The sequence below is a fragment of the Bombus fervidus genome, chromosome 3 (genome assembly GCF_041682495.2).
Source record: "Bombus fervidus isolate BK054 chromosome 3, iyBomFerv1, whole genome shotgun sequence".
NCBI classification, from domain to species: domain Eukaryota; kingdom Metazoa; phylum Arthropoda; class Insecta; order Hymenoptera; family Apidae; genus Bombus; species Bombus fervidus.
The window spans coordinates 13,005,934-13,033,048 of NC_091519.1; the positions used below are offsets into that span (position 1 = coordinate 13,005,934).

General features: G+C 35.0%; 1 protein-coding gene and 2 long non-coding RNA genes across 11 annotated transcripts in view; 1 reads left to right on the top strand and 2 right to left on the bottom strand.

Moving 5' to 3' along the window:
* Nucleotides 1-27,115, top strand: part of LOC139998523 (uncharacterized) — a 67,277-nt gene that overhangs the window by 11,858 nt on the left and 28,304 nt on the right. For 8 of the 9 annotated variants that reach the window (XM_071999540.1, XM_071999541.1, XM_071999543.1 and 5 more), the window contains 3 exons: nt 12,000-13,689; nt 13,972-14,137; nt 14,595-14,801. In XM_071999540.1, the coding sequence (XP_071855641.1) occupies nt 12,000-13,689; nt 13,972-14,137; nt 14,595-14,801 (2,063 nt within the window). Of the gene's footprint in view, nt 1-9,394; nt 9,775-11,999; nt 13,690-13,971; nt 14,138-14,594; nt 14,802-27,115 lie in introns of those variants that run through there. The other variant, XM_071999537.1, reaches the window with a different exon arrangement.
* Nucleotides 6,477-8,940, bottom strand: LOC139985258 (uncharacterized). Its single transcript, XR_011799369.1, has 2 exons — nt 8,805-8,940; nt 6,477-7,394 (listed from the first exon to the last, which is right to left on the bottom strand). It is a non-coding gene; the product is annotated as an uncharacterized lncRNA (long non-coding RNA).
* LOC139985259 (uncharacterized) lies at nt 22,291-22,715 on the bottom strand. The gene is made up of 2 exons (XR_011799370.1): nt 22,599-22,715; nt 22,291-22,507 (listed from the first exon to the last, which is right to left on the bottom strand). It is a non-coding gene; the product is annotated as an uncharacterized lncRNA (long non-coding RNA).

Below are 27,115 nucleotides of genomic sequence, written 5' to 3' on the forward strand. Positions count from 1 at the left end.
AAGAATAACAATTAATGTAACAAAGGAAATATGAAAAGAGATATTAGATTTTCTATTGTCCAATTGCGTAATGTTAATAAACGTATTGTTTGCCAGACGTGTACAATTACTCATGTTGCTTGACTGCCTGCGTAGTACCGGACACGTAAGATTACGGATTTTGCATATTTTAGCAGAGGTCTACGTACTGTAGTTTTCCTTTAGCCATGGCTCTTGCGAAAAGTATATATTCCAAAAGCTACATTTTGCGTAACTGCGAATATTTCCGCTGCTTGTAAATAGAAAATTGTACATTACAGTTATTTAGACGAATAAGTATTTAAACGATCTTTTAATCTTTTCTATCGGTTCAAAAACGATTACGTTTTATTCTACGCACGAATATAAGCGAAAAATTCCACGTTTTTCGCTTACTGCTGTTTAATTATTCACTCATAGCTAACTAGGAAAACTCGCATACGCCAGAACAAATGTTCAAAGTAGGTTTTCTGAATCAGAAACAATGCCTCGATTGGAAAAAAGACTTATTCTACGTTTTGTCTCCTCGTCGGTTGTACCATCGATTCTTACACATACTGTAGACGCAAATAATTCAAATGAACGTGTACGCATTTCGAGAATAGTAATTTCATGATTCAATTCATCGCCTTGATATTCCATATACAATTCATTCTTCTTTTCTATATAATTAAGCGCGTGTACATTTTCTCAACCTCCTTCTGTGTATCATCGTCTTACAAAGGCTAAAGATGAATGTTCCTCAGTTACATGCGTACAGATTTATTTAAACACGACCGATAGGTTGTCGTGCTTCCTACAAGTACAAGTGCTTTTACGTGACCGACACGACGACGTGCGTTAATTATGCATAAAAGAACGTCGTGGTGGACGCCTATGTTTTTCACACGGCTACTCGTTTGTATGACCGGTCGTGATATGTGAAAGTAATTAATTGTTAAGTTCATCACCGATGCTAATTCACTCGAGCGTAGTTCTTGCTCTTTCCTTTCGTTATATCCGCTTTCCATTGTTCTCCGTTATGCCAGCTGGTTTCATGGCGGGTATCCGCTAACCGGAAACAATATGAAAAAAAAAGGAAAAAGAACATGAAACCAGGAGGATCAACACCTACGCTCGAGATAGGAAGAAGGAGAAGTTCCTCTCTCCGTTTTTTTGTCCGGTTTCTTCGTGTTGATTCTCCGAGAATTGGCATTTTCCTTTCTTGCATTCACTTGCATCCTTATGGGGGAAGTTTCGTGCATGTTTTATTCGAAGGAATTCATACATGAATATTGATGTTGGAGAAAGATTCATCGGGTTGGTAAAGAAAGATTCTTGAGGAACTGTTTAGTCGAAAGATCTACGAACACGATCGAGACGCGTGTCTATGAACACGCGCGTGCTATATTACGAAGCTCGGTTTATTTCTAATGAATTTTTTAAAATCGAATTTATCAAACGCAGGAAGCAAATTTTCTACGTTTCCGAGAGAAATTATCTACGTACATGTACATGTATGTGCTATTTGTAAGTACACGGACAATTTGGAACTTTAACTAGTGTTCATAGTTAAAGCGTAGGAATAGACGATGAATTAGTAATTAGGAGCGACGTTTGCTATCTTTTCGTGGAATCACCGGGTTGTACAATTAAATTACCTGTTGGAGATAGTAAGTAGAATTAATCTTAAGTACTAGCGCGATATGTTTGCTCTACAAAAATATTTAAAAACAGATTCGTTGTTGAAAGAGTTAAAGTCAAAGTTTTCTCTGAAAAAGTTTCTACGTTACTTTTTATATATCTTTCTAGTGCCACCAAAAGTAGGACAAGTCGTTTCAATAACTTCAGCAGAGTCTTTTTTGTAATAAGAAACACGAAACATCATTTTACAAGAATGTAATGTAACGTGATATCTCGTATCGCTATGATCGCAGTCTGTTATATATCCTTCTATACATAGAGTTATACATAGAGTACAAGAGTATACATAGATATTTGAAAAATTATATAAAATTTCATAATATTTCATAACTCTATCAGTTATCGTATTTATTATGAGTTATAAAATACAAAGAAATGTTTGACATTTAAACAGGACAATAATATTATTTTAATTGATATATAATGTACTTTCTCTGTAATTAATTCTATAATTTTAACAATTTGCTAGTCTCAAGGCAACAAATTACCATCGACCAATTGTAACTTGCTCCCCTGTGAAATTACTCAGTGGAATTTACCTTCTGCTTTTACTATTTAAAGAATTCCCTGATTTTACGCTAGATGGCAGGACACTGCAGGACGATAAACGCTTATATTGTAACCTTTAATATTTTCCAATATTTTGTTAAAATACGCTCACGATTTATTATTCATTTAATATACAATTTTACTTGATATAGTATTTAAAGTTTTACAAAAACGAAGTTATATTCTATTCCTCTTATTAACAATTTACAATTTTAAAAAACAATTGCTTTTACTAGTTTTATTAAAAATTAGAAAAGAAAACTAAGAAATCCCGATGCAAGATGTCGGTGCAGGTACGTAATTCGTTTATTTACAGACCAAATCGATATTTCAATTTCTATCGTTTCATTAATCCTAAATTATATTAGTATTTTTTCTATTACCCTAACGTTCAACAATTCTAATTTTATTGTCGAAGAATAATCTATTCTATATTTATAATTCACAACAAAATATTATCATCTCATTTAGATTGTTCCCCTTTGACGATTCGCGATGCAAACGAAAAATGTTGAGCGTAACATTTCAATTTCACGCTTCGTTAGAAGCTATGCGAAGTGTAATGCGCGAGAGAAATTATAGAATCTGTACTTTGTACTTTAATATGAACACCACTTTCGTAGAATACCTATACTCGAATTATTCTAAATTATTTTAGTAAAAAGGTAGACATATATTTTACGCTTCTCGCTAGAACCTCTCATCAAACGGCAAGACTCTTGAAATGATAAGCGTATCAATTTCTGGATTAAATTACTTGCAAATGGACAAAAACGATATAAAAAATTCTACGGAAAAAGGCTTTTAATTTACAGAAGGTTACGTATTTTAAACCGAATGAAAACCAAAGTGTATTATACAATTGTTTTTCATTAATTTCGTATATTAATCTGGACAAAGTGAGCGGAAGAGCTTCTGTTTTGCAAAAATATATTTCGTACACTTTTGTATATCAGCTTTTCAGAAGTCGAACCGATAAACTCCAGTTTTTCTAAGCTTCTCAAGTTCATTAGCCAAGTACACGATTAATGTCCAACACTTAAAAAAGCTATTATATATTTCCGTAAGTTCGTCCATCGTAAGAGAACATTGATCAAGCTTCCATGTAAATCTTCAAAAATAATTCTCGCAACGTTATCGCTACGTTTATGCATTTTTTGATTTTAAATAAAAAATTTAAATTTCCAAAAACCTACGAAATGCGCGTAATATGTAAAATATTCAAGCTAGAGTACTCATTGTAATATTTAACAGACGAAATAAATTCGTTTTAGAATCTATCTAGAGTCTACTTTTTTTTTTTTTTTTTTAAGTTGTGATCATAAAAATATAAAATTGCGCGAATATCCGCGGTCTGGCTGTTGCTCTGCTTCACCTTGCAATTTTCGGTTTCGTCAATGCGATTTCAGAGTGAGTCATATTTTTTAATAAGGAGGTTGCGACGCGGACCAAAAGCTAATTGACCTGTGTTAAAAGATGCTGACACGGTGACGCGAGATTAAAACGACGAAACCGAAGGCAGGAATATCGAAAAATAGAAGAAGAGAGCCCGTGTCAAAATCTGATGACTCGTCGCTCTTACGATAACGTTGAGAAGAATCTGATAAACGTCACGCTAATTGTCAGCGTTATTCGCGAACTCATTTCGCGTTTGCCAAGTTCAACGTGAAAGTTCGCTTTTCAATGCACATCGTGCACAGTCTGCGTCATCCGAGTGAAACGCGTGTTTTTTTTCACTCTTTTTATCCCTGAAAGTGAAAGAATGAAACGCACCTCCTGCCTGGGAAGAAACACATTATAAAAAGATTGTAATCTCTTATTTAAAAAGATTTACAACGAATTAGTACTAATTAAAATAGCTGTCGAAAATTTCCTGCGAACTTCTTATTATGCCAATTATAGTTATACATTAACGAAATTCCTCTTATAAAACATTCAAGTAACTGTCATTCGTATTATAATTACGCAACAGGCTTTTATGTATTTAACAGTTCATTATCGAGCGGGTACGTAGGCAAAAAGATTGTAACTGGCATAAGCCTCGATACGATCGACGAAATCGATTTAACACAACGCGTTATTTCAAAATTTATTTCTATTACGCAATAGCGTTCTTCCTTCCTTCGTCTTTTTTGGCAAAAATAATTTGTATATTATCAGAGTCAGACAGCACCAGTGGAACATCAATATACCAAGTGTTAGTAATAGTTAACATTTTCGTTTTATTAGGAAATAATAGATGCGCAATATTTTTTGTTCCATATTATTTTACTGAATTATATATGACCCATTATGATCGTTTCAATAGAACAAGATGGATCATACATAATCCAGTAAAATAATATGAAACAAAAAATGCTGCGCATCTATTATTTCCTTATAAAACGAAAGAGACTTTTGGGACGAGCTAATACATACGTAATAAGACTACAGTGGGATGAAGAGTCTGTGCTAAATGTACCATAGCGCAACGCATCTTAAGAGCTAATATTTAGATAAAGTTATTTAAGCCACAATGGGATGCAAATTTTATTTTACGAGATAAGAGCTAATACCTAGATATGGTTAATATTTACACCGTGATGGGCTAGAGATTCTGCTAAATGTACAATAGTATATTTACTGAAAGAGGAGTAGAGTTCTTTCACCGTGCAATTTTGACCGAGGTTTCAAGTTGCTGCGTGAAGCTACAATATTAACGAGCAAGGGGTGGAAAAGAGGGAAGAACATTCAAGTAGCAGTAGGTTCTCCAAGGAGGACTATAGAGCATAAGACTCAGACCTCTGGTTGTAAGGCTGAAGAACACGGGAGGGCTTATCGTACTGTCTGAAAGGGATATTGTGCAAAGTCCCATGGCACATGCTTTTTACATCGTCTTCTTGGACTCGAGTTGGTGATAACACCGAAGCTCGCTCGTTTCTCAGTTTCGTGTCCGTGCTATCCAACGTGCATCGCTCCATGGCAGTTTCAGATTTCGAGATCAATGAAGTTATCGTACTAGAAAAATTACTATGAAGCGTATGCAGAGTATCCTACGCGATTCACATCCATTCTGAGTATAACGACATTTTCTGCTCATAATTGCGCCCACATACAGTGATTACGAAATGTATTTGGACGTACATTTGTTTTTCAATGAGACGCTCTTTTTATATCAATCTATTTCTTATTTCGTATAATTTGGCTGACGAAATTATCGAAGTAATTAGACTGAGAACTTTTATGTATTTATGCGATATTTAAAATACGTACAGTACGAAGAATTATATAAAATATTCAAAATATCGGGTACAATTTTTAGTAAGAAAATAAATTTCTATTCGAATTCTATTCGTCTATGAAGATATAAATTTGTATAAAAGTTCTTCATGATATTTAAGAAATTAAATCTTTCATGCACTCGTATTCGCTATCTGATGTAAGCGATTGTTATTAGAATTACGCATTATTATTGTAATAATATTTAATCTTTACAAGAATATCTAAGATTGTTACTAATGAGTGTAATTCTATCGTTGTGCATGATAATGCTAGTCATCATGCATAAAAGTACAGTCTTTATAAAATTTTATATAATTTACAGTTATTTCGTGCCACTTTGTTATAATATTTCGTTAATTACGTACGACGCGTGCTGTAAAATATATGCATAATAAATATATAATCTTTGTTTCTAGCTTATGTAAACTTCGAAGAATATGAAAAGATGCGTGAACAGTAGAAAGATAAGTTTTATCAGAAAAATTGAAAGTTATCTGCTCTCTTATAAGGTGCAGAAGCAGAAGAGGAAAAGATAAGATAAAAGAAAGAAAATTGTCTTGGAGTAACGCGATGACTAGAACGATAATTTCTATTAAATTTTTATGGATAAATCATAGTTGATAAGAAATTAGATATTTGATAAATCTGGCCTCAATCTAATATAGGAATAAACGTTTAATATGAAATGTAAATAGAGATTACTGGTAATACGTAGGCTCTTAATAGAAAAGAGGAAAATTACTATGAAATACTTAAATATTTATACTAAAGCTGAGCGTAAAATACTCTAATTATTATCGGAGCAAAATATCTTAGAAATTTTATTAAACTGAGAAATCATTCTACGCGATTCGTTTAACGCAAGGATTAAAATTAATGAAACATTTAAAAAACTATACTTTATTAGAAGACAAGCAAAAACAATATTATTTTTAACGAAGTAATAAATCACGCTGGACAAAGAATATATACATATACATATTTATTGTTATGTAGAATTATATCCTGCAGCAAAAAATTCTTGAAAAGAGCTATAGGAAAATTTACAGAAATTGTTTTCAAGCTTTAAATTTACACGCAATTTAAAGATATCGTATACATATCGTATATCGTATGCGTGCAACAATATAATTCCATTTCTTATGAATGAAAGGTCTCGTGACCAACGAGTATAGTGTATTCAATGGACCGTTGAGAAGTCTGACTTATTCACCAGAAACATAACGTCTCATTGTCGGTACCTACTACGTAAATTGAGTAATTTTATTAAAATACACGAGAGGTACGAATTCTTCGTCTGACATTTAATTTTTCGCTCGTTGCGTATTCTGTAACGCGTGTGCTTTCACAGTAAAATGCACGCGTTCACGCAGTTACGCGTGTACTCGTGAACACAAAAGAGACGCAGACATACAGTCATTTTCACAAGTGGCGATTATTAATTTAGACCATCTAATCGTTTAGGTAGTTACGTAATTGTGTAACACCGAGTGTTTTCTAGAACCGAACGCGCCAAACCGGGCCAAGTAAATCGTCAGGTTTAAAATTGAAACGAATAATTTGCTTCAATTCGCAAGTTCTTACGATCGCGTATCGAACATTGAAATCTGTGGAAATTTGTTAAATCTAGCTTTAGTCTTAGCTGTGAGAAATGATCATAATATTTCTGGCAGATTATTTTCTTTTTCCAATTATGTCGTTAATTCTTCGTATGTCAAACATTCTTCTTTTTAATCGTAAAGTGATATTAAAATCGAGAAATTAACAAAGATATATCTATTGTACGATATTCTTCTCCTGTCGTCTTCGTATGTTCACGACGAACGTTTGAGCTTCCTGTAGCAACACTTACCGAAGTGACAAAATCTTGCAGAAGATTAAACCTGAAAAGAATGTATATTTAAACACGAGCTTACCATTAGGTAGGGTAACACTTACTGAAAAAACAAGCAGTATATTTATAGCTATCCAGACCAAGAAGAAGATGCACTTACTCAAAACATTCGATTTAAAAATACAGATTCAAATTAATCGTAATGTAAAGTATCGATCGGCAGCCAGATAAACCTGCCTTGAATTTCAAATGAAAAGTATAAATATCTCCTAAAATGGATTTAATTTTTACTAAATACCGCGACAAACATATTGTTACGTATACGAAACACAAAGAGCCGAGAATAGCTTAGTTAAGCTTAATCGATAATCAACTGTGTCATAACGCAGAATTGAAATAAAATTTATTAGAACAACAAGCAAAATGTTAGAAACAGTTGAACATAGAAAGGGGAAGAAAACGAGGAAGAAGAATGGATTGAACTTAGAAAGGCGTTATAAATTACCATCGAACGAATAAAATTAATTAAAAAAAGAAAAGAAACAAAGTATTATATACGTGATATTTCGATCTCACGATTTCCCAAAATTGCATAAGAGGCGTTCACCTAATCGGCAAGGTATAACGCGCAACTATACTTGAACCATTGGAACGTAGAACCAGCCAGGCCCCCTTGCACAACAATTTTCTAAGTAACAATTTTAACGAATCGACGATTGACAAGTTGTAGATTGTACGTAGGCATAATTGTTGTACAAAGAAAGCTTTGCATTTTTATAACTTCATATCGAGTAGTACAATTGGGTAGCTCGTAAGCGAAGATTAAAAGCGAAAGAACGTGATAAGTCAGGTTTCTCGCTTTTCACGCCAGAACAATTCCAGAATGCGGTACATCCGATCGACCAATTCCAGAATTGTCCTTTTAATCGACTCTGTGTTTGAACGTGCCCTCGTAATTTAAGAAACGAGCAATTCAGAAGCCACACTGATCGACTCTATAAATTGAAAAATAGAGAATAACGATGCTATGGACATTACTTTAAATCGTTTTTCCAATATACCGTTACTCGTGTCACTTTCTCGCGGTAACTGGACTCGTGGAAGCGAATCGTCTGTCTCTTCAAAATTCAGCGTTAAATCACGTTATCCGCGCGATGAAACCGGAAAATCGACAAAAAATCGGCTTCACCGCTTCGGCTTCTAGGCGACTGAAATATCGTTTGTCATAGCATTAACACATCGAAGGCATTGAAATATCGTTTGCTCGAACAATTATACCTTTGGCTAGAGCAAACAGATTCTTCCCGCTTTTACCCATTTTATACGAAAAATATTGTTCTCGGGATATAAAGCGACACGAAGAATCAAAAAATCAACAGAAACGTAGCTATCACGCGTTCTACTGCGATCCGCAACTATGAAAATTCAGCCGTGTGTAAAGCTCGACTCAATTCCTTACCAAACTTGTCATTACCCCCTTGTAACTGATCGCTCGTGAAATTTCGCTAATGAACTTAGTTCAATCGCGCAAGAGGTTCGTTGTAACGCGATTAGCGGCTAGCCAGGAGTCACAGGAACACCTTGGCGGGTGGGTACGTGCGAAAACGTGGAACGTTAAACGTCAAACCCTTGGCGCGCACGAGAACGTTAAACGTTTGGTGGTCCGCTTTTTGTGCACGTTGCTGTATGAGAGAATAGAGGGAGGCCGGCAAACAGCGTACTTACAATTAGATATAGGAACACATCGAAAGGCGAGCGCGGGCGCACTCGTGACATCAGTCGTTCGCAGTCTACGCGAGTGGCACGGCGCGCGGTGTGCGGTGGCGTCGCGACGCCGGCGCAGTTTCGTCGATCGATTCCACGTTTTGCTAGCCGTATATTCTCTCTCTCCGTTGGGTGGTGTGGAAGCGAGGTCGAACAGAGACGACCAACTAGAAGGAAGAAACGGCTACACGTTGAACAAGGAAGGAGCTCGAGGGTGAAGAAGAAGCGAGAAAGAGAGGGCGGGTGGCGAGGGTGAGAAAGAGAGTGACAGACGAAGAGCGGGCGAGGAGGGACGAAAAGGGAGAGCCGGACGAGGTATTGGTGCGCGTGTCTTTCGGCGACAACGCATACGAACTGAACGTGTGCAGGACCCGAAAAAGGTGACAGATTACGGGGAAGGTTTGCTCGGGCCGAAAAAACTGGCCGGTACTTTCGGCTGTGTGCCTCCCTCGGTTAAAAATATTCGCGCACAGCGGTGCAGGATGTCAGCGTTGCGGATTTAGAAGAGACAAACGTAACCTTCTCGCAGGCTGGACGCCGGGATCGATCGTAATACAGTCTTCTTAACAGCCGGCTGACACTGGCCCGAAGACATGGATTACCGGTCTATTGGCACCAGGTGCGAGGATGATTGCTTGGAGAACGAGAAAGGAATCGGTTTTGCGGTAAGGGATGCATCCTTCTATGTGTTTTCGATCGACCATCGTTTCATCGTAACTTTCACGCTATGACACATCGTGACCACTTTTGCGCGATAAATATTGCCTTATCCTCGATAGCCCATTCTCTGTTTGCCGGGTGTTGCTCTAAGAAGGTCTACGAGACGTCACCTGGATTGTGTTTGCCCGAATATATCTCCTCATCTATGTAAAATCTGGGTCTCTCTCGACGCACTGCATCTGGTGATAAATAATACGAAGAAGATTAATGCCGTTTGTGACGACACATTGCGAAATTCATGCGCCAAAACAACGCACGATGAATATCTGACCCGTACGTGCAGTCGCTCTGCAAGGGCTTGGACGTTAAATTACCAATCAAGAGGATTTTATCGCAATCGCTGTAGAGGGACGATAAGAAAAATGATTCATTATCGTCGAGTGGAAACCACGTGTCGAAATTGTTTTTAATCGGATAAAACGATTCTAAATTATGCCACTTGACCGAGTGCAACGCTCCTTGCATCAATTACACAAGGAATTTCTTTTTTGTGGCCATCGGATTTCGTTTGATTTTTGTTTTACGTGATTTCTCTTGCAGAGGGAAGCGGATATCGACGAGTTTATACGCGTTTCTTTTTCCTTGTATTTTCATTAGGAAGCATTTAAACGCGACTCTGTGACTCGTAGAACGGGTATACGAAAAGCGTAGAGAAGTTCGTCGATTTGAGAACGTAGTTGCTCTATTTCTGGACTTTAAATCGGGTTACCTCGCATTTTTGAGATTTTGGTTTCACCATGCAGTTACCTGGCACGTGTGATCATCGATGCATCACAATCTTACGATTGATACGTTACGTCAAATGGATTGTATACAATATCAATTTTTAATATCTTACAGCAGTTATGCTAAGAGTTTGTTCTTCGAGCTTTCTTTCGTCGTCGCTGTTATCTAGTTATCAAATTATGAATCATTTAAGAAAAAAATATTCCACGTATTTCGTACTCGATATAATCGATCACAGATTAGTTGAAAATTTATCAAGCTGTGTATTTATAGAAAGCAAACGGTGCAAGTGTCGTATAATTAGAGGTACGCGTGAATGAAAAATCCATATCCAATTTGAAAATGAGGACGGTAATTAGATCAGGTTCTTACCTGTGTAAATCGACAAGAAACAAATTGAAACATTTTACAAAACAACGAGGAATCTTGTTCTATTGCAAAACAAGATTACTCGTTATTCGAAAATATAACTTAATACGAAAGGATTAATCACGGCGATATCAAATATATAAAATAATACGATCAGTCCACAAAACATTGTGTTTGTTAAAGGACAACAATGTCACAAAGGAAATGTACAGTTTCTACCAAAATAAAAAGAAAATACAGGAGATCAAAATTTCCTCGTTTGTTCGTCTTTACAGATTTATATGCATTTTCATTTGCGAATAAAATTAACAGTTGCCTGACACTGACATGCATTTTAAAATATTAAATAAAATATTAAAATATTAAATATTACGAAATACTGTCAATATCAGGGATTAAACTAATTATTTCGAGATAATGAGCAACACAATTTTACCATACAACCGATATAACGATGTTTATATTATGCAACAATATTCTCATATTACGTAAATATATAATTTTTAGAATTGCCGCGACGGTAAAGTTTTTAACGAAAAACGTTACCGACCTTTTCAATTAGAACATTGTTCGACGAAGTACGTACCTTGTAGCAGATAGCTGAACTATCGATTAACATTGACCGATCTTTCGTATTGTATATCCCATATTACTTAAAATAGAAATCCTAGCTATCAACCTGTCCACTTTTGTTGGTCGCATTTTTCTGCCCTTGGTATACATATTTGGCCGCGTAACATCGTAACGTATGTAACAGCGAAGATAATAATTATCGACTAGCCCAGTCGCTATTCGACCTTAGACCTTAGATAAATTCATGATCGTGCGTATTTTGAATTATCTTTGGCAAGCCGCGTCTAACGCAAGCAAGTACTTTCTCGCGAGATTGTAACAAGTAAAAATAACGCGGTGTGTGATGTAAACAGCTGCGTAAAAGGAGTGCACGTCCGTTTTATCGATCTCTAAACGCTCGCAGAGAAAGTGCAAAGGACATAAAGACTCGACGCGTTGCTAAAAGATTCTTGACATTCTCAGCGTTCTTACTCTCCAGTACTTTTCTTTGTTGATGTTTCAGAACGAGCATAAGGGCGCGTCGAAACGTGGCGGCTCGCATACGCGCGGCACGGCAATGTCCTTTGGTTTTCGACGAAGACCGGCCTCCGGGATACCGATGCCGATAACGAGCTATACCACTGAATCGAGCATACTGCATCCACGATCGAAATCGGCCGGACCAGAACAGAATCGTAGACGGGATGACGACACCAGTCAGACAATTCACAATTCGTCATCCGGCAGATCGACACCGCGGCTCGCTCCGCCCAAGAAAGAATCCAGCGGGATTGCCGTTAGGACGAATCGTTTCGGGTATCGCCAGTCGCAACCGAAATTCACCAATAAAGTCAGCGACATTTGCAGCAGTCACACGGTGAGCCATTACAATCAGGAGAAGCTGCAACAACACCAGCAACAAGAGGGTTTCGTGAAACAGCCGCACAGGGTGGCCCAAGTTTCGAACGTGCCGCAACCGACAAAAGTGAAATCGTCACCGGTACATAATACCGTTTCGTACAATAATGCTAATACTATGCACACGGACGCAAATCGCAGAGTATCAGGCATTCCAGAGCCAATCGGCAGGTATACTCTGCACGCCAGACACCTGCCTCTACCTCAATACGCTGTAAGAATGACCGATGCGAATTCGAAGGTGGCGAAAACCGCAGCGAATCAAAGCAGAAAGGTGTCTGCGGCATCGAAGAGCTCGACGAGCTCGAAGGAGGGCTCGAGTACGGAAGATTCCGGTGTCGGAAGTCAGCTAGGTTGCGCTGGCGAAAGTGATTCGAGGGGCGTAGATTATACGGATGGATCTTTAACAAGAAGGCGTGGTATAGGTAGATCTAGGAATTTGAGGATGGTCGTAAATGGGAAAAGTTTCGATGTCAGGGATGTAAGGGACGACGATAGCACGGTCACCGAGATATCTGTTATACCGTTGCCAAAAACCTTCATCGCGGCCAACACCGGCCTGGTACGAGAGAGAACCACGCAATATCAAAGGATCGTAAATAAGGACAATAGGTATATCGAATCTACGACGTCCATGTCTACCACCTCATCAGAGGGTTACGACGAAGGATTAGGCGAAGAGAAAGTTTACAAAGACAGATCACATTCCGAGAAGATTCCTTCTATCAAGTCAGACTTCAGTCCACCGAGTTCCGATGACCCTGAATACGGTCATGGAGAAGCTATGGCCGACGAGTATTCGTTGAGCTCGAGCGACGAATGTCAACGTTCTATGTCTGTACAACACATGCAAACTTCATCTTCGAGTATGTCTAAGTCTGGAACTCTCCCAAAAACTCCATTGCGTTCCGTGCTTCTTACCATCGAAGATCCTGCGTTCGCCGCAGCTGCGGCTACGTCAACAACCCTTATAGATGACGAAACCTCGCCTGTTGATAGTCTTTTCGACAGTCTCACGGCCAGTATTACTCAGTCGGACACGAAAGCTCCGAAAAGGGATAACGCGATGGAACAATCTGGCACCGTTATAGACGATGATAGTCCTGGAACGCCAACCAACGCCTCGAATTCGTTAAGCTTATCGGAGGGCAGAGAGTTTTTCGACGATGAGATCGCTGATCAACCTGGGCTTGTTTTTGACGATTCGAGGGCTGGCGCTGAAACACAATCTGCTATGGCTAGTCAAGTCGTCACCGAGAACAGTCACACTCTGGTCGAGTCTAGTCCTAAAACAGGTGAATATTTCAGAAATTTATGCGACTAAATTATTCTATTTATGTCTATTTATGTGTTTATTACACTTAACGGTGTACGAATGGAATAATTTTCTCGTTTACTTTGTAAACTATAACGCAACTTAATATCGACTGTAGTCTCTAAAAGTACGTACATTTTAATTTGGAACGTAATTTGTCGATGAGCAATACATATAACTGTACAGTTTCGATCATATAAAGTTATATACATATTATAAATAAACAGTATGACAAATATTTACAAATTATTATTTTTTTCAGGCACTGGACATGGAAAAAACGCAACCAACAGCCCTCACCATGGCAAACGAATAAGTCGAGCTGGCAGTGTCGACACTTTATCACCTTGTGAATCTATCGCTTCTGATGATTTGATATTGGATTACGAACACAGCGATGCGAGCTCTTACGAAGAGAATCAACATCGGTTGGTATTTTCTTCCATGCTCTTCGAATCTACAAATTTCTACATGTAAAATGTCTCATCTGCTTTGTATGTTTTAAGTAAGATGATGCGCTCTATATATTTCCCGAATCTTTGTTATTAAAACTGTATACACTGGCTAGAAATATTAGGACATCTATTTGTTATGTTTATTAGAAAATTCTAATAAATTTGATCTTATTTGGTATTTTATATCGCAAGGCTTATATGGTGCGAATGAAATAAGAGATTTATAGCAAAATATTATACCATCTGATTGGACAGACGAAAAAGTGAAAATTATTTAATTTCTACTAAATATCAGTAGATTTTCTAATATTTGTGACTAGCAGTGTGTATATATATATTTGATAATTTAAATGGAATTCGCAAAAGTAGTAAAAATTAATGTATGTAATAGCATTAAAAGAGATATGCTAAATATTATTCTGCATTTTAGAATGGAGACAGGCACGGCATTGCAAGATATGGATAACGCTACAATTCTCTCCGAATTGGAGGCCCAGGGCGAAGAAGTGATGAGGCAATGGAGCTCTTTATTGAATACGTGTCAAACGTTACAAGAAACTAATGACTCCAACACAATTAACAACAACGTGAACAGTGGATCGGCCAATAATAATAATCAACCAGCCAACGAAATAGGGTGTGTATTTAAAAGTTTTATGTCGCTTTTGAAATTCTTAATCGCTTTGTAGTGTTCATGGATTAAAACAATGCATGATCTTACGATAGATATAATTACATTCAGACCAAAATGTATTAAAATCATTTTAAGAAAAATTTCAATGATATTAACATGTTTTTTTTTAAATATTATCTTGACGATAGTTCAGTGTCCCTATTGCTATTGGTATCAATGTACTTCGAAAAACGCATAATTCTTCTGTAGCTTCAAAAATGCTTTTTTTAGTTGTGTTATATGTTGCTTTGTCGTATGTTACTTTGTACGGATTTATTCTACAGTATAGTATGGGGATAATGAAATGGGAATAATTCAATTTAATGTATGACACTTAAAATTTATTTAACGATTTTAAATTTATCTTCTTAGTCCTAGTTGTATGTAATGAAATTGATGAAGCTCAAATTCATAAATTTATTGCATAGAAATTTGCTCTGATAATAGAGGTTTTTAAGATTGTATATGTACCCACAAAATGAACGTTATTAATTATAGCTAAAAATCAATTAAAGCAACATTTATTTATTTATCGAAGGAAAGATTATCTATGATTTATACATTTCTATTTATGCGCACAATTACTTTAAAAGTAATGCAATCTTTTTTATAAGATATGATTAAATGAAACTTATTCTTGAAAAAGAAGTAAATAGAATATAAACGTAGTACACAGATATTGTTATTGTTAGATCAGTTTATATTTCAATTTCTAGGATGCATAAGGTAAGTCGTGCATTACTGTAGATAAATATAAAAATCCGTGAATATTCACTGTTTTTCTCATGCAATAGATATCATTCAATATAATTTTATTCGGTTTCCGGTTTGGAGTCTCTTTTCTCACTAATATGTTAAAGCAACGAAAGAAGAGAAAACAAAACAGAAAACATTTGCCAGACAGCTTTGCAAAAATTGCATATAATTTCTTTATAATTTTAATTAGACAGCAGTATTTGAAAACAATTCGACACGTTGATTTTGCACATAAATTTGCAAATATTTTTTGGAAAGATTATTATTTAAATGATAAAATTTAATACGATACTTTGTAAAAAGCAATTGAATATATTTTGCGTTATTGGCTGTCTTACTTTTAAATGCATGATTCTTTCTTAAGCATGTTTTGAATTTAGTAATTTATAAATGCAGTATAATTCTGTAGAATATTTGTGTATTAGTATTGACAACTTTTGTTGTCATACAGTTTTCTATTTATATATTAGTATATAAAATGAAAACTGCATAGGACGACAGAATTACCACCGTTATTAAACTATTAATAGTAATAGTATTATGACAAGAATATCTAGCACAATGCTTAGATATAATATAGGGAGAAGATGTCGTATTTGTTCACTTTTTTTAATTTAAAAGAAAAATATAATTATGAAGATAAAAATAGTATTCTTAAAAACATGAACATATTTATTATCAAATTTTAAGAATTTTAGCAATGAAAAATATTTGTATGATTTTTAATATTAGCATTTTATATGCATCCTTTAAATTTTAATGCACATTTTATCATGCTTTATGAGCCCTATTTTAAACTAAAATATTGAAGTTTCATATCCAAGTAATTAAAGCCTAAAAATCAAAGGAAGATAAGTACAATTTTTACTTATAAAGCGAATATTTACTACACATTTTGTTTACCGATATTCAATACCTTCAATGATTTTGTACTTTCTCAAATATATATCATTTAAAATTGTCCATAGCTTTTATTAAAAAACAATTCGTGCAAATATCCAGTTATTTATGTATTTCACAGATCTTGGCTGAAAAAAATATTCTTTTTAATCTTTAATCAATCGTGTTAATTTTTTTATAGTCATAAATTTTAATGTAAATACTGTTTACTTATGGCATTTTGATAATCGTGGTATACATACATATACTGTTTATTTTTCCGATTAAAAAAATATGTATTTTTCTTGCAAAATTGTTTATCCAACAGTAGACGGATTAAATGGAATCATTTCAACGCATACATTTGTGAAATACGCCAGGCTATATGATATGCAAGAGACACTATTCTGTGATGAATAAAGCTATGTCTCATCCATTTAAAACTACGTCTGCATTTCCGACATGCGGAGACTACTCTGCAAGCGAGATATTACACTCGTCAGAACGTTCATCTGAAATCAATAGTTAGAAACTCTATAGAAATTACTTACACGGATGCACATGAAATGAAAAGCGGACGTGTTTTTAGGAATGAATATGCAACAATATTTCTGTTAAACAGACATATTACTTCACACCAAATGAAACGTTGCTAATTGCCGCAATAAATTTATAAAAGAAAATATCTCTTATATCTGTCAAATACTGGCAATGTGTTTTAAAGGGAAATATTTTTTATATCTTAAATCCGCGAGGTAATACTATTTAAACATTTAAAATGTATAATAACGTTATACAAATTCATTTTTATAAATAGTTATTTCATACATTTTATTCTCTTCTTTCTTTTAAGTAATGCAAAATGTTTTTATCGCTTTTTAATTTCTTAGGCTGCAGGAAAATGTACCTGTGAAACATATCTAAGTTATATAAATAGATTTTTGAAACATAATAAAAAATCGCGGTGTATTTAACTAATTCAACTCAACTCTTAACGAATATCGTTCATTTTACACAGAATACACAAGCTGTAAAGGTGTAAAGAGACTAGGATTTCAATCATTAACTATTTTCCTATTTATCATCATTTTATAGTGTTTGCTCTTATTTTGGCAAACGAAAAGAGTCTATAACATTTTCAAAAGATCTTTAACATAAAATTGAAATACGAATCCATCCATATCAATCTTTCCAACTTTAAATATTTCTTTTAATGCTAGAAAAATATAATTGCGTCGAAAATAACTGAAAGAACAGCAGGGGTTGAAATTTGGCGCGTATCTGCGCGCGACTCCTCTATTACCCCCACTGTGCGGCTTCCTTACTCCCCCATTCGCTGACTCAGACGAGTGTCATGGCGCCGCCGGCAACTCGAGCTTGAAACGCGGAACGCGCTTGTTACTACTGTTTAGTAACGCGTGTGCGCTCTTACCGTTCGTTGTTTCGTATAAGTTTTTACTCGTGTAGTGTTATCGCCTTCTTCCATTCTGTTTTTATCGAAAAGTGAAGTGCTACACGATGGTAATTGATACATAGTGCAAGGCAAAAAGAAAGGATAATAGATTACTTATCTGTACCTTATCAAGAAATTCGTTCAGTACGTGAGTTAATGTTTGACAGTGTTCTGTCAAACCGTAAAAGAATATCACGTTTTCGATGGTCTTAGTGAGTAATTTCATTTCACAAAATCGTACGTGATACACTTTTACGCTTCCCCTTTCCGTGAAGAAACGACTATATGTCCTTGGTAGAATATTTTCGAAAAAGGCATTAAATGGAAAGATTAACGAAATACTATCAGCGTTTATCCTACTGTACTTACGATATCAGTGAAATCCTCTAACGAAAATTTGTAATTTGTTGTACACAGTAATAATAGGAGTTTATCTTTCAAATTACATATAGCAACAATATTACTTTATCGACTGCGGATATTTATGCAAATTTCATATTTTTATAAACGCAATTAAAGAAACAGAATGTAATTTGTCCATTTACTAAATATTAGAATATCAAATACTTTAGATATTTTCTGACGAGTATTCCGTGCATTTTTGTATTTTCAAATTTTTCATAAAAATTCTACTTGCGTTAAATGAAACTTGCGAACAAAGTAGAATCGAATAGTTATTTTCCTATAGGGATATTGTTATTAATATTCAATGTACAATATGAAGTGTACAATATCAAAACGAATAGTATATTATATTTTATATGCGGTATGCTAATATAAAGAAGATATATTCGTATATGAGAAAAATGTATTATTTAAGAGTCGCATTTCCAAAGGATTTTATTATGTAATTTTTATGAAATCTTTGAAAACAACGAGTTAAAATTAATAGGTAATTTTTTATAAATAATTTTTTAATAAGTAATTGGTAATTTCAGATCGAGCTTATTGTTTATCTCTTAGTACTTTAACGTGGTAATTGAAGATTTACATTATAGAAACGAAACTAAAATTCAGTCCGAAACATGCAGTGATGTAAATGCATAATAAATTTAACGTGAAATATTAACACATTCCGTAGCTTTTATTTTGCGTAAATCACGCGTGAACATCGTTGTTAAATTAACGTACAATTCCAGTTGTTACCGAGATATGTAAAATTAAGAGAAACTGTTTAGCTTGATCGAAAAGTTCTGTCGCTTGCTTCCAATTTTTCGCAAAATGGAAAAAGCAGACTAAAGAAAACCAGATATTTTTAACGATTTCAAATAATGTAGAATCTCAGTTATCGTATACCACGTACAAATATTTTGCTCATTTACGAACATTATTCATTCATTGGAAATATTAATTGCAAGCATCAATGGCTTCTTGTTCAATTGAAAGTCACAACCATGGCTCTTCCACCGATGATTCTTTTAAAGCCACTCGCGTATCAAGCAACAAAGATTAATCTCAACCAACGCAGTTTTATTTTACAACACACCTTGCAGGTTTAAATTACAGAAAGAAAAACCACTTTTTATCATTGAAATAATGACGTAAGCAGATAAAGTAATAAGTTTTATCGAGTACTTTATTAATAATCTGGTGATTTCTAATATTTCTTATTTAGAATCTTTTTACTATTGTCTCCTTCTATTCATGAAATCTGTAATACACGTTGTTTTTTTTTGTATATACACTGAATATATTAAAAACAATAATTTATATATATATATCTGATATTTATTAATGGAAATATTTTATATTTATTAATAGAAATCGATTATATTCCCACTTGTTTTCACCAGAGAAATGTACTCTATAATATATTCTTGAAGGCATTCTCCTTCCACTTACATGAATATTAAATATTGCGCACAACCTTTGTGCTATGCGAATAATATTTGGCAATACTATCATGTATCTAGTTTTAGTAACTATAACGCTGCTGTATAATTATACATTACCTTTAAGATAGTAATATTTCCTGAAACCATGCATGAACCTAATATTTTTAACGTAGATTATGGTATTCAATTTGTCCAAATATTTATTACGGAAGCCTGTAACAATTAAAGATATGCATATAAATAATTTTCGAGGTGTAAGAAAGAACGAAGGTATGGATTTATTTTAGTCTAGAATTAAACGAATAAATTACAATACCTACGTACCTACGTTTGTAATAAAAATAGCAAAGTTTAAAGTAAAATGACACAAACGACAGAGAAGAGAAGTTTCTCTTTATTACGATCAGAATCTCTTTCTCCTATACTATCTTTATTACAATGTAAACTCGTGCAAACGGAATGGAACGAATTATAAATATCACGATTCGTAATAAACGTGTATCGTTATTTATAAATGTAAATATTTGCGATTTTCAATATTCTTTTTAACATTCGATGGATTCTATATTTTGCTTGGAAAATTTCGAGTTGGTTTGGAACAAATACAGCAATCATAAATGAATAATATCGATTAAGAATAATTTTGAAACGAATCGAGTTAAAAATTTTCCACGTCTCTATTGAGAAAAAAGAAAGGAAGAAAAAAAGAAAAAATTACAGAATATATAATAGATAATCTCGATTGCACGATAATACGCTTTTAACAATTACAAGTTACGTGATGTTTATCGAATAACGGTCAGCTGATATTCAGAAAATCTGATAGAATTTTTCTTTCAGAACGTATCAACGAATATCGCAATTACAAGACCAAGTTCTACCGTAGTTTGCACCGTATTCGACGTGTCACTTAAATCGCTAGATTTATCTAGAGTTACCTCTTGATGTAGTCCCCTCGTAACCTGTAATTATTTAATTGCGCTTTCTCATTGTGTATGCTGCATGCACAATTATCTTGTTTGCGTAATGAGAATTTTGGAGGAACGTCAGTTTTCTTCTTTCCTCGTTTCGTAGCTTTTTCTAATTTGTAATGTACTTAGAATAGTAGCCGATTGAGATCGTAGACGATACATTGAATGACGATTCTGCCTTTGTACAATTCTCACAGTAATATTATAAACGTAGAATCACTTTCGTCAAAGCACTCACTAATGTTTGCGATATTTAAATATACAAAATATTTTATATTAACCATTTGTACCGATTTAACGTCGAATTCTAAGGATCTTATCGTTAACGACAAGTAATCTTGTAATATATACATCGTTTTTAATTATATTCTATCCGAGGGAGGTTACGATTATGTTTTATATTTACTGCTCGTATACTTCGTTTAATATATTATACCGCATCTCGTAACTATGAAACTACCCCTAAAATGTTCAATTATTGTACAAGTAGAAGATGCAATAGGACAGAGTCTGACTAAAGCTATGGAAAATCGTACGGTTAAAGTTAGAAAAGTTATCGTTGTAATGTCATTTTATTGTATTTTCAGTTCAATTTTTGCATAGTAAAATATTCCGTGTAAATATTCACAAGAAGGGAGCCATTTCCGATTTCCATAATTTTTTAATACATTGCCAAAGTCACACTGAATGGTATCGCGATGGTTTTAATCGGAGATCGCCATTTATTACAAAGTTCTTATTAAAAAGAAAAAGTTTATAGTACAATTATTTTGTATTTCGCTACAGTAGTATCGTATCAATAAGTAAAATGTAATTTTATGTTAATCAAAAATGAGTTTTGTTTAGGTCTGGGTTACCTAAAGGAAAAATGTCTCGGTTATTTACATTCTATTACTTGTAAATAGCGTCTGGAAAATTACGCACCATTGTCTAAATTGTTTTTCGTGATAACCGTTTAATAAACTTCAACTAAAATTTTACTACATTTTTACGATTTATAAAAAAATTAACGAAACCGAAGGTGGCTTCCTCTCTTCCAATATCTACCGTATAGTGTTACGCTTGTTCTTTAGTTATGAAACACAAGAATAAATTAGTTTTCTATCCTGTCTGCGCAAGAAAAGGATACATTGTTTCTCAACGCAATTTCGAAAAATTGAAATCGACTGGTTTCATAATTATGAGACGCGGTGTATATTTGGCTAGAACTGCGTCTGTCGTCCGAGTTTTACGTCTTGCTTTTTATTTTTTTTTTTGTTAGAACCATCTGTGTTGCTTCGATATTTTATTTAATCCTCGTCTTTCTTTCTTCTTTTTTTTTTCTTTTTTCCTGCGAAAAGAAGTGAATTCTCTGCTGTTAGGAAGCGATCGTTCGAACACGTAAAAATTCCGATTTTATTTAACGAAAATATCTTCAGCGAGTAACTAGACGTTTGTGGAAATGACATGGTCATGGGATAAAATAGAAAAAGTACGTGGTAAAGTAATTGTCACGCAGAGACAATGGACAAGGGAAGTTTGTGAAAGGAAGAGTCATCCTTGAAAATAAAAGCGAACGCTGGGAAAGACAGTCGTGTTATTGCCGGTAATAATAGTTGTAATAATACAGTCTCATCATACGGTTCTTGGAATATAATCGCAAGAGATGAACGTTCATTGCATCAAACTCCTCCGCTCACGTGATACCCTGCTTGTCATTTTTCGTGGCGTGTATGCGTTTTGTTCATTTATTTTTAATCTCTGTACTCGTCGAGGGAATTGTGTTGTCGTTTGAGCCTGCAAAAGACGTAGATGCGTTGTGGTCAACCCTATTTCGTGATGTAACAATCCTCGTTTCAGCCCTTCTGCTTCTTTCTTTTCTCCTTACCCAGGTCATGTACTCTAAATTCTCTTGTAAGTTTTCAATTTTCAGTTCGATATTTTGTGCAGTAACCAAGAACAGTTATGTACAACAGTGATATATATATATATACATATACACATACACACATATATACACACATATATATATATCTAGTTTGATTTTAGTTTTTCGATAGAATCGAGGCAATTTCTGTTTTGTAACGTTGTTACACTCGCGCAGTACGAGAAGAAGGTCAACAAACGCGTACAATGGAATTGGTATCGGTGAATATGAATCTGCTGAGATAGCGGTAAAGCATAGATTTACGCAAGATTCAATTAAACAGCTAAAACAAAACAAAAATAAAAATTTTTTTAGAAATGAAAAATTGAGAGGACGTCAATTCAGCGATAGTATTTTGTGTTCTAGCGCGCTAATAAAGCGAGTGAAGCAATTGCAAAGCCCCGATGAGGACTCCGCGGGTGGGGACTACTACCAGCTGACATATCCTAACTAGCGACCACAACTCGCCGGCCCTTCTCTGTCGACTAGCGAAACCACACTAATCGCAGCGACTAAGTCGGCATAGCGTTGAGAACACGGACGTAATATACATTTGCAATAGGGATAGAACTCAGGCATAAGAGTTGAGACTTTCCGAGAGAGAGAGAGAGAGAGAGAGAGAGAGAGAGAGAGAGAGAGAGAGAGAAAGGAAAGGTCTGAAAGATAATAAAGAATACAGAAAGGAACAAAGAGAACAGAGAAACAAGTATAGAGCAGAATGACGAAAGCATATTGACGAATACATGCATGAAAATTATCTTTTCAATGATGAAATGTCCGAGCAAAGTCTTTTTCGAATAAGCAGACGTATTTACTTAAGATACGGCGTTATAATCGTCGGGTAGCTGAACGCTAGCACAAGCAGGTGACGATAAATAACGAGATGAAACGAACGAAGGATAATGACAAGTAGAATGAACGATAGAGATTATTTTTCCAATTTCATACGAGTCTCCGTCACGTCCGATAAACTTTCGTCCTTGTCAAAAGTTCCAAATCCGAACCGTTTTCGGTTCTGATTGTTCTTCTTTTCAGTGTGTTTTCTAGTCTGCTAGCTGATTCAATTAATCGTCGCTTAATCGATAAATATATACACAGAAAGTGAGTAGTGAACATCGTATTCGTATTCGATGCCCAGCGCTATTATTATCCGTAATCGTAAAAAGAGTATAGCAATTACGATTGCGTGCTGCGAGCGAGCGTAAATGATATAAATACTTTGGACAAAATATTAAAAAGGAGACGCAGCGCTACGAAAGATCCATCGAGAAGGATCGATCGATCATCGTGCCAGATCCGTGTCGATCTTTCGATTCCACGCTTTTCCGTTTTTTATTCTTCTTTCTATATTTTGTTACCAAGAAAACAGAGCATGTTGTAAAGAATTATGCCGCACGATTGCTTTTTCATTTGCTTCGTTTCACTGTGATTTCGTTTTCCTCGTTTGCGTGAACTTGTATTACTACTCGTCAAACACTTCCATATAGATATAGATAGGTGCGAGGTAATGCCAAATGGTTTAGTTCTTCTTATCTTTTAATTATGCGTTGATGTTACCGTAGATATTTTTTTAAGGATCGTTTCGATAATAGATCATTAGATCATCATTGTGATCGAACGTAATTTTACAATTATTTGATACACGAATTTCGTATAATTCGACATTTTCATATAAGCGCGATGCTTGCAATTCCTATATTATCACATATCTTTCTTTTATTAGATATACATATATGATATTTTACGTATAATTGACACTTTGGATATTCCTGAAACGCAATACGATTATTCTTCACTCTTTCTTCAACGTAATTTGCAATGATAGGAAATTAGTCGTCTTATAAAATATATATTAATATATATCCCTTTTTCGTATATTTGCTATATAATACTAAACGAGTGAGAGCTGTTAGATTTGCAGTTGATCGTAAGTTCGCCCGAACATCGATCCAATGTTCTTCCGCTAGAAAGTACAGCCATCGAACATCGAATTAGAATCACCTAAAATTCCCAATATTTCCCAATTTTTTTTTAGTAAAATTGAGTAGCCTGAGTAAATTTTGCAAACAGCAAACTTTATCAATTACTAAGATGTTACACTTGTTAATAATTTGTCTTTCCTATTTATGTTTCCCTTGTCTGGAAATAATTCTTAGTTCACGTGTATTCCTCCTGTGACATGACTCGACTCTTCCAGATTCTTTTTATCTTCGTCACTTTACCGAACGTTTTGCATCTTTAAAAACATTCCAAAATGTATTACAGCACAAAAGTGATATTTTTGTGTTACATGGATCTAATTCGACGGTCCGAGATTGTACTAAAGGTACTTCCAATAAACTAAGTTCGTAGCGTAGAACCCTGAGAGAGGTGAGCCTCCATGGCCACCTGTCGAGTTTGTAATTATCGTAGTTAACTAACTCGAAAATTCCTGCCTCCCAAATTGATATCGTCTCCCGCTTCAAAGAACATTACGTAAACTAGTTTCCCATAGAGACCCCTTAAGTATCTACTGACCCTGATGTTTTAACGAAACTGAAAATGACCACATTCTCGTTGATTTTACTGGCATTCTCAAATATCTGAAACATCAGATTAGACGATAGCGCGCTCCACTTAAATTTCGACTGCACGTAGCGATACGAAACTTGGTCGGACTTTGACTTTTGCTTAAGATTACAAACCTAAAGAATACCATGGCTTTTGTCGTTAAATGATATTTAAATTCATCGTTGACCTAAAACGTCCTAATCGCTTTCCAAACTAAACCGTAGAGCGATATTTTAGTTAGAAACATGATACATCGTTTAATGTTTCTATAGATAGTCTATTTAGAGATCTTGTTTAGCAAAGCTTGTTAAAAATTCAGAAACCGAGACTATGAAATATTAAATGTACTTTCACAGTATGTCTGTCACAGTAAATTAGATTTAATGTTTTATAGAGGTAGCCTGGTATTGACGTTCCTCTTTGATCCCATGGACTCCCATGGACATTGCTTTGCTTATACGGTCGATCGTAGCGTACGAATCCAACCCTGGCTCTTACTTGTTAGTATATCTCCCCAGGGGATATGTATTAATGTATACTCAAGTATTTATCGTTAGTTTATGCAGCAATTGATTCGACGCGTTACGAGCTCGCTAGGGATGCATTTACATTTGCTACACATCTAGCATTACCCGTAGTACGCGTAGTTTCCTATAGGTATCCGTAGAACGAGAAAACCATAGCTTATGAAGTATACTTGGAAATATTCGTATTCAAGATAATCATCGAGGAAATTAACCTTGCTACGATCATCCAATTCTTGTATTTCGATCTCGTTTTAGCAAACGAGAAAGATAATGTAGGATGCATAAACAATTTACAATCTTTTCTCAATATTTTACGACGGTGTTTTGTTGAATAATGGTGAACTTTGAAATTGATAACAGTTGTCTACAACTGTTTGAAATTGATAACAGTAGACTACACGATATATTTAACTGTTGCTTTCGCCATTCGTAGTTCAGATTTTCCAAAATTACGGTGTTTCTCCGCTTTATAATCTTCAGTCTTTTAATGTTTTAAAGAAAATTAAAAATTCTAGAATATGGAAGAACGTAGCAGGGTTAAAGGAAGATAATAAATACACCTCGTATCATGGACCTAATGTACGAACCATCTACTCGCGATACTCATTCGTGAGATCTTGAAAGGATGCGCTGTTAAGTGCCTCAATCTCTTATCGAACATATTCGTATGAACAATAACGGAGTAACTGGTGTGCTGTGCGATTCGTGAATCATGCATGCTGTTCACCGGACCCTTCCGGTACGCACCCTAACGTCTCCAATGGGACAGCCAAGTAGGGTTGTGTCGCAAAAAAAAAAAGAAAAAAGAAAAATGGGAAGGACCTAGTTTAAACAACACGAACAAAGCAACTTGAATTTCTATGGGGGATAGGGTTTACATCTACGGCATTATAGCAAACAGCATTTACGATTCATGGCGTACAAATCATCCGTGTATCCATCGATCACGAATGTCTTCTTCTTTCTTCTTCTCGTTTGAATTTCAGGAACACGATCTTCCTTTCTCAAGTTAGACGTCTTCTTGTGTTTTATATACAAACGAAAATCGCGTCCCCGTAACTAAATATCAAAATTTCTTATCCAAGAGGCTGCTGTTGCATCCAAGAGGCAGCTAGCTCCGCTTTCCAGTGATTCCAGAGGAAAGATATTCAATCCATTTGTCGGTTATTTCTTGTGTTTTGGACTGCGCGCAAAATTCGCTTCGTCCTTTTAGCGATGTTCCTTGCAAACGAAAACTATGTATTTAACTCTCGGTTCTTGCAATTACGTACATAAAGTTACAGGAAGGAACAGAAAAAGAAATTTACGAATCGTAATATCGGAGGAATCGTCCATCTGTCCATAAATCTATTCGTTGTCCTTGGATTCAATTTTAAATTCGACTTCTTCGAACGGAACGAG